The 7,329-nt window shown below is 37.3% G+C and overlaps 1 protein-coding gene across 1 annotated transcript; it reads left to right on the top strand.

Moving 5' to 3' along the window:
• Positions 1–497: 497 nt before the first annotated feature.
• On the top strand, positions 498–5,058 carry LOC107878721 (G-type lectin S-receptor-like serine/threonine-protein kinase At4g27290). Its single transcript, XM_016725815.2, has 7 exons — positions 498–1,953; positions 2,504–2,647; positions 2,781–2,917; positions 3,284–3,491; positions 3,617–3,854; positions 3,966–4,116; positions 4,232–5,058. Exons 1-7 carry the CDS (start codon positions 663–665, stop codon positions 4,535–4,537), a joined length of 2,475 nt encoding a protein of 824 aa, XP_016581301.1. The 5' UTR covers positions 498–662; the 3' UTR covers positions 4,538–5,058.
• The last annotated feature ends 2,271 nt before the right edge of the window (positions 5,059–7,329 follow it).

The raw sequence follows: 7,329 nt of genomic DNA, 5'->3' as shown, positions 1-7,329 counted from the left end.
AAAAAGTGCACCAGCAATTTTTTTTTTCAAAAAAGGTCAAATAGCTAAAAGACAAAAAAAACTACATGAAGCAACAAACAGCCTACATGGCTGTATTCTGAAAATCCAAAACCATTGGCCATTAGGTGACAATTCTTTTGGCCAGAGTGGCCATTTTAGTCCAATCCCCTTGATGTCGGAATTTTTTAATGGAAAATACTTTGTCACTAAATTTGTAGTAAAATATTTAAAGCTTAAAAAAGCCCGTCATAAGCAGGTTTAAATTCGTTTGACATAACTTACTTTTTCGTAGGTTTGACCTAACTTGCTTTTTCGTAGGTTTGAAAAAGAATAACTATTTCTCTTTTACTAATTTTTTAATTTTAATTTTTCAAGTAACATGTTCAATACAATAAAATTAACAGATATTTTGATATAGTATTAGATAAATCTTTAACCTAAATATTTCTTTTCTATTATATTAAACTAAGTGTTAAAGTCAAACCAGGCTAAATAAATTGAAACATGGAATATTACTTGAGCAAAATCAAACACAATCAAGTAATTCACAAACTCAAGTGGATGGAAAGTAGATTATTATTCCTCTTATTTGCAGAGATTATTATTCATTCCTCTTATATGCAGTACTGATGGAAGGACGACTTTGATAGGGAATTACAAGCATGAAAGTCTTATTTAAGGAAGATGTTTTTTCTTACATATTCATCATGCTCATCTTCTTGTCTTCCATCTGCCAATGTTTTGGTGTTACGTCAGATGCAATAACTAAGGCCCATTTTCTCAAAGATGGCGAGGACAACGTTGTTGTTTCAGGTGGTGGAATCTACGAACTGGGATTCTTCAGTCCAGGCAATTCCAAAAATCGATACGTGGGTATGTGGTACAAGAACATACCTGTTAGGAAAGTTGTGTGGGTAGCCAACAGAGAAGCACCTCTGACCAGTAGAGCTGGTATCTTGAAGGTCGTTGAGCCAGGCATTCTTGTCCTTGTCAATGGAACTAATAATGTTGTGTGGTCAACTAATACATCGAGATCTGTGCAGAATCCCATTGCGCAGTTGCTGGATTCGGGGAATCTTGTTGTGAAACAAGCTGATGATGGGAATTTCCTTTGGCAGAGCTTTGATCACCCAACGAATACACTTTTTCCAGGCGTGAAGCTCGGTTGGAACTTTGTAACAGGACGAGAGGTGTACCTGTCGTCATGGAAGAATGAAGAGGATCCAGCTCCCGGTGATTATACATATCATTGTGATCCTTCTGGATATCCACAGAACTTCCTGAAGAAGGGCTCAACTGTGATATATCGCTCTGGACCATGGAATGGTCTTCGCTTTGGTGGGGCAACAAACTCAAGATATGGTAATTTCTATAATTATAAAATAGTCTCAACTAATACTGAGGTGTACTTTCAAACTTACCGCACACCTACAGTTATCGCATCATTCATGCTAAATCCAAATGGCGTCATACAACTTTTGACTTGGGTTGATGGAGAACAGGCTTGGGTCCCTTTCTTCATAATACCTGGAGATAACTGTGATACATATAAGTTGTGTGGCTCATATGGTAGCTGCAACAGTAATGATTTTCCCGTACTTTGTGGATGCTTGGACAAATTTGTGCCAAAGAATAGTGAAGCTTGGAACAAGGCAGACTGGTCAGGTGGATGTGTTCGGAGAACTCAACTAAACTGCTCTCAAGGAGACGTATTTCTGAAGTATTCGCAACTCAAACTTCCAGACACACGGAATTCCTGGTCCAACGTGACTATGACACTTGAAGAATGCAAGAATATGTGCTCTAAAAATTGCTCTTGTATGGCTTACTCAAATGCCGACATACGCGATGGAGGAAGTGAATGCTTATTGTGGTTCAACGATCTGCTTGACATTCGGCAGGTACCCAAAGGAGGGCTAGATATCTACATTAGAGTCGCTGCTTCTGAGTCAGGTTTGGTTATTGCTATTTAGTGGTTTTTTTTGTGGATTACCTGAAGCCTGAATATATAGTAAAAGAATTTACTGTTGTAACCATTTTGAATAAAGCAGAGATGAAGTATTGTGCCTATGCCTCTAAACTATCTAGTACTAATAACTGCAAACTTCTGCCTGATGTCTATATAAATTTTACTTGCAATAAAAGCTACTCCTAATACTTTACAGTAAAGTAGTCTGAATTCTTAAGACGAATTTATAAGCATAATGACTGGTTAGACCCCCAGTCGCCTTCTTTGAACTAATTGATAAGCATTTAGTCTTCTACAGAACAAAGCGATTGATATGTAGCATCGATCAAAGAAATCACACTCAAAAATAGAGGTAGGAGTATAAAAAATGATTGTGTTACACGAAGGATTCCTGAACCTTTACAGCTTAATATCAACAAAGAAAAATGACCTACGGTGCTCCAAGGGTTTGCAGAACCTTAACAACACAGTCCATAACATGATCAACTTCCCACAGAGTGTGACTTTATTACTCCATTTTTGGAATACTTGCAGATGATAGTCTGGAGCGATCGAATGGAAAGAAAGGAAAAGCACTTATCTGGATTCTGGCATCATCAGTTGGTGTCATTCTAGTACTCCTTAGCATGCTGATCTACCATAGAAGAAGGAAAAAGGTTTTAGAGCTGAAAAGGAGAGGTAAGCTGGAAAAGTCCCTTTTTGTCCTGACATCTAAGCAAAATAGAGTAACAGAAATCTAAATAATAGTGAAAAGAACTTCCATCTCTGGTATTCACAATTCAAACAAATCCACTTCATTTGATTTTGGCAGGAAGGTTGGGACACAGTGGCAATTGCGCTGAAGAATTTGAAATACCGTTGTTTGACTTATCTACCATAGCAAAGGCTACCAATAACTTCTCAATAGACGTAAAGATTGGTGAGGGGGGCTTTGGACCAGTTTACAAGGTACAAATACTTTAGAGCTACAGTTTTATTATTTATGCCCAAGAGATGGATCATACAAAGCATTGATGACTCATGAACAAAAGCGTTCTGATCCTTCAGAGTAGAGCTTCATCTTTAGATTCAGTGTTGGAGTTGTATGAGAAAAGGCGTAACGAAGTAAAGCATTATTTTGTAAAACCAAAGGATACTTTTACAATAGCTAGGGGAAGAAGGTGGGAATAGAGGGAATGTTCTTCTAGTGCATGAACTTGTGGTACAATAGCTTCATTTTTAGTTTATCACCTGGACGCATAACTGACTTTTGTGTACTTTCTATATCATAGATAAGTATTGGAACTATTAACATGCACTGATTTTGATGTTTAGGGAAAGCTTGAAGGACAGGAAATAGCTGTCAAGCGGCTGTCTAGAACTTCCACACAAGGAGAAAATGAGTTCAAGAATGAAGTTTTATGTATCGCAAAACTTCAGCATAGGAATTTGGTGAAGATTATTGGCTGCTGCGTTGAAGGGGAAGAAAAAATGTTGATCTATGAGTACTTGCCAAACGGGAGTCTTGATTCGTTTATCTTTGGTACTACTCCCAATCCAATAATTTGCAAATTATATACTATTGTGTCTCACTGAACTGATGCCTATATTAGTACTTCACTAATCTTATTCCAGATATTTATTACTGACCACACTAAATTTTGGCAGATGATACACAAAACAAGGTACTAGACTGGCCGAAGCGATTTCACATTATCAACAGTATAGCTCGGGGACTTCTGTATCTGCATCAAGATTCTCAATTGAGAATAATTCATAGAGACCTGAAGGCTAACAACATTCTGCTAGACAAGGACATGAATCCAAAGATATCAGACTTCGGCTTGGCAAAAATATGTGAAGAGGATGACAATGAAGCCAAGACAAACCGAGTTGTTGGAACACGGTAAGAACCTCCTATAGTCAGTATTGTTTTGAGCCTAAGAAGAATCTTGAGATAGTTAAGGGTATGTTTTCCAATATTAGCAACTTGATATTTTGTTGCGTTTTTATGCAGCGGGTACCTCTCACCAGAATATGCATCGCAAGGGCTATACTCAGTAAAATCAGATGTATTTAGTTTTGGTATCTTAGTACTGGAAATTGTGAGTGGCAAAAGCAACAGAAGATTTTCTCATCCAGACCATTACCTTAACCTACTCGGGCATGTAAGATATTTAATTTACTGTACTATATCTAACCAATAATGTTTTATCTACTAGTAATAAATATATTACAAACCTAACCGAGACCGTCATATTAATAGGCTTGTAAAATGTACAGGCATGGAAAATCTATAAAGAAGGTAGGTCGATAGAACTGCTTGATGAGCGCTTAAGCGATACTTGTTCAAGATCAGAAGTGGAGCGATCAATCTGTGTTGGTCTATTATGTGTCCAACAATGTCCTGAAGATCGTCCAAGTATGTCGTCTGTGGTTTTCATGTTAAACAATGAAGGTGTATTGCCACAGGCCAAACAACCAGGTTTTTACATAGAAAGAAATACGAAGGAAGTGGAATTCTCTTCTAACCAACATGCAAATGTAACAGTGAGCGAGACCCCCATTACAATGTTAGATGTCAGGTAGTTAGTGGCGGAGGCATGATTTTCATTAAGGGGATTATAAACATGAGAAGTAAACATGCAAAATTACAGGATGATAAACGGAGGGGGCAGCGAAGGACACGACTATCTTAATTCTTAAACCCACTAAATTATAACAGTCTTATCATGCCCCATTAACATTTCTCCAACTTTTTCCCTGCTCCATCGAGCTTTACTTAAAATCTCTTGTACTTTATTTTTTTCGTTTCACTTTGAGACAGTGAACAATCTGTTCACTTGTTTGCAACACTCATTTTCTTTAATTATTTGCAGCACAGTACCCGTGCTAAGCTTGCAACATGCTCTCATCATAGGCCATCGGGTGTTTACACCAAGTTCAACCACTTTAATGCATATCAAGTATTTGTTGACGAGCTTGTTATATAACATTCTTTTAGTTGATGAATGACAGTTGTTATGCATGTAGTTATTGATTTGATGTAAATATTAAATACATTTAAGTATTTTTTGTGGATATTAGATAAAATATTTCAGTTCAATTTATAACAATGTGCCGTTCAACTGACATTAGCTATGCCCTCCAATTTTGTATGTGTACATATAAGCATTTAAGATTCTAAAATGTGGAATAAGTAAATATACGTGTCCTATAAATGTATAAGTGATAACTGATTCGTATAATGCCATGTATGATGCGTATAACTTATTTAACTTTATACAAATTTAAATGTCTATTTGTACACGTAACAAATTAAAAGATATAACTATTAATTGAGGCTAAATTAAGGGGCACCTATTATGCCTTAAGTGAATGGTAGGAGAGGTAATGAAAACTTAATTATTGGAAATCTATTTCGGTGAACCCCTATACCAAAAGCTGATTCCGCCCCTGCTTGCCACCTCCTGAATCCGCTGCCACACATCTCTGGTAAAGTCACACTGATGATTGCAGAAAACACATTTATTATCTTCACTTATTCCCCATTTAATGAGTCTGTCTTTAGTTCTAAGCTTCTTCTGCAGTGCAAGTCATAGGATGAAAACCTACTTAGGATGGCTATATTGTGTTAATCAGGCTTCCCCGGTTGACATTCTCAACTTCACCTCTTAATATCTTACAGGCAACAGAAATTAAACGCCTACTCCTCATGCCATCACCTATGTGTTCCCTATTAAGAGTTCCACATCGAAAGAAGGGTGGGTACTTGGTTTTCTTATATGGACTTGGGCAATCTTCTCTCATGAGCTATCTTTTTGAAGTTGAGTTAGGTCCAAGATCTATTCTTTACATGGTTTCAGAGCCAGGCTTTGTTCAGCGATGTTGGGCCCATATTATATTGTTCACGCTCCAGTTACAATGTCCATCTGAATTCTTGGTTCACCGATGTTGGGCTTGGACAATTTTGAGCTTGAGTTAGACCTAAGATCCATTCTTTACATGCCCAATGATTCCTCACACATTATAGAATCCCCTAACCATCCATGAAACTTCTTTAGGGGCTTTCATAGCGATGTTGGGCCCTATATTATATTGTTCACGCTCCAGTTACAAGGTCCATCTGAATTCTTTATTCACCGATGTTGGGCTTGGACAATCCTCCCCACATGAGCTAGCTTTTGAGCTTGAGTTAGACCTAAGATCCATTCTTTACATGCCTAATGATTCCTCACACATTATAGAATCCCTTGATCATCCATGAAGCTTGTTTAGAGGCTTCCATAGTGTCAATACAGCTTGAGTTAGACCTAAGATCCATTCTTTACATGCCCAATGATTCCTCACACATTATAGAATCCCCTGACCATCCATGAAACTTGTTTAGGGGCTTCCATAGTGTCAATATGTTGAATGTCCCCTGACCATCCATGAAGCTTGTTTAGAGGCTTCCATAGTGTCAATATGTTGACCCAAGATCCATTCTTTACATGCATCATCCATGAAGCTTGTTTAGGGGCTTCCATAATGTCAATAAGTTAATACCAATTTGGCATAGGAGATCCACGTATGACAATTAATCAGGTGTTCTTAGGTGTGAGATGCCACATTGGATGGCTAAGCTGGACGATAACACACTTTTAGCATGATCACAGAGTTGGTGGGAAAAGTAGTTATGGTTGTTAATGTGTGCATTTTTACTATGTATTACATTTTATTTTCATTTATTCTCTACATAGTATTAATAGGAGTGAAACAAATTTGTAAGGTATGAATTGAAGATTTATCTCAATACACTTCTCATTTCTCTCTTGCTCCTTCTTTCCTCTTCTCTCTGTTCTTCATTCTCTCTTCTTCTTTAGGTTCTATCTGCCAAGTTCTCTCTTGATACCTCATTCTGGTATCAATTGGTATTAGAGACAGGTTACGAGCAAGCCATAGGACTACCAAAAAATATTGAAACCATTTTAGAAGTATCAGAGTATAATATTCAGGAGCAATTTGAGGATTTGGCTGCTCAACAACTAGATCTCCGAGCTACTATGTGATGTGTGAGCAGATGTTAACACATTTGAGGCTTTTAACTGAGAATAATTGCAAATTCTTAAGCAACTTTTGTCATTTTTGATTGTCTTCTCTTTGATATTGTAGTAAAATTCGAGATACAAGAGAATCAACAATTATGGGAGTAAAAGAGTTGATTTCTGAGCAAGTATAGAAGGAAGAATAGCTGACGACTTTTCTGATAAGTCATCAGCCTTGTGATAAGCTATCAAAGTTGCCATCAAGCTTAGACAGAGAATGACCTTCAATGGGTCATTCACTAAAGAACGATAGCCATCCCCTAGACTCGATGAAGTGAATAAAGTTGTATCCGG

This window comes from Capsicum annuum, chromosome 7 (assembly GCF_002878395.1).
Source record: "Capsicum annuum cultivar UCD-10X-F1 chromosome 7, UCD10Xv1.1, whole genome shotgun sequence".
In the NCBI taxonomy this organism is placed as follows: Eukaryota; Viridiplantae; Streptophyta; class Magnoliopsida; order Solanales; family Solanaceae; genus Capsicum; species Capsicum annuum.
This window is presented reverse-complemented; position numbering and strand designations above follow the sequence as displayed.

Bases quoted from the DNA above. Each gene is read 5' to 3' on its own strand.
- LOC107878721 (XM_016725815.2), top strand. From the start codon at position 663: ATGAAAGTCTTATTTAAGGAAGATGTTTTTTCTTACATATTCATCATG. The intron at 1,954-2,503 runs GTTTGGTTATTG...GAATACTTGCAG, and splicing joins AGTCGCTGCTTCTGAGTCAG to ATGATAGTCTGGAGCGATCG. The intron at 2,648-2,780 runs GTAAGCTGGAAA...TGATTTTGGCAG, and splicing joins TTTAGAGCTGAAAAGGAGAG to GAAGGTTGGGACACAGTGGC.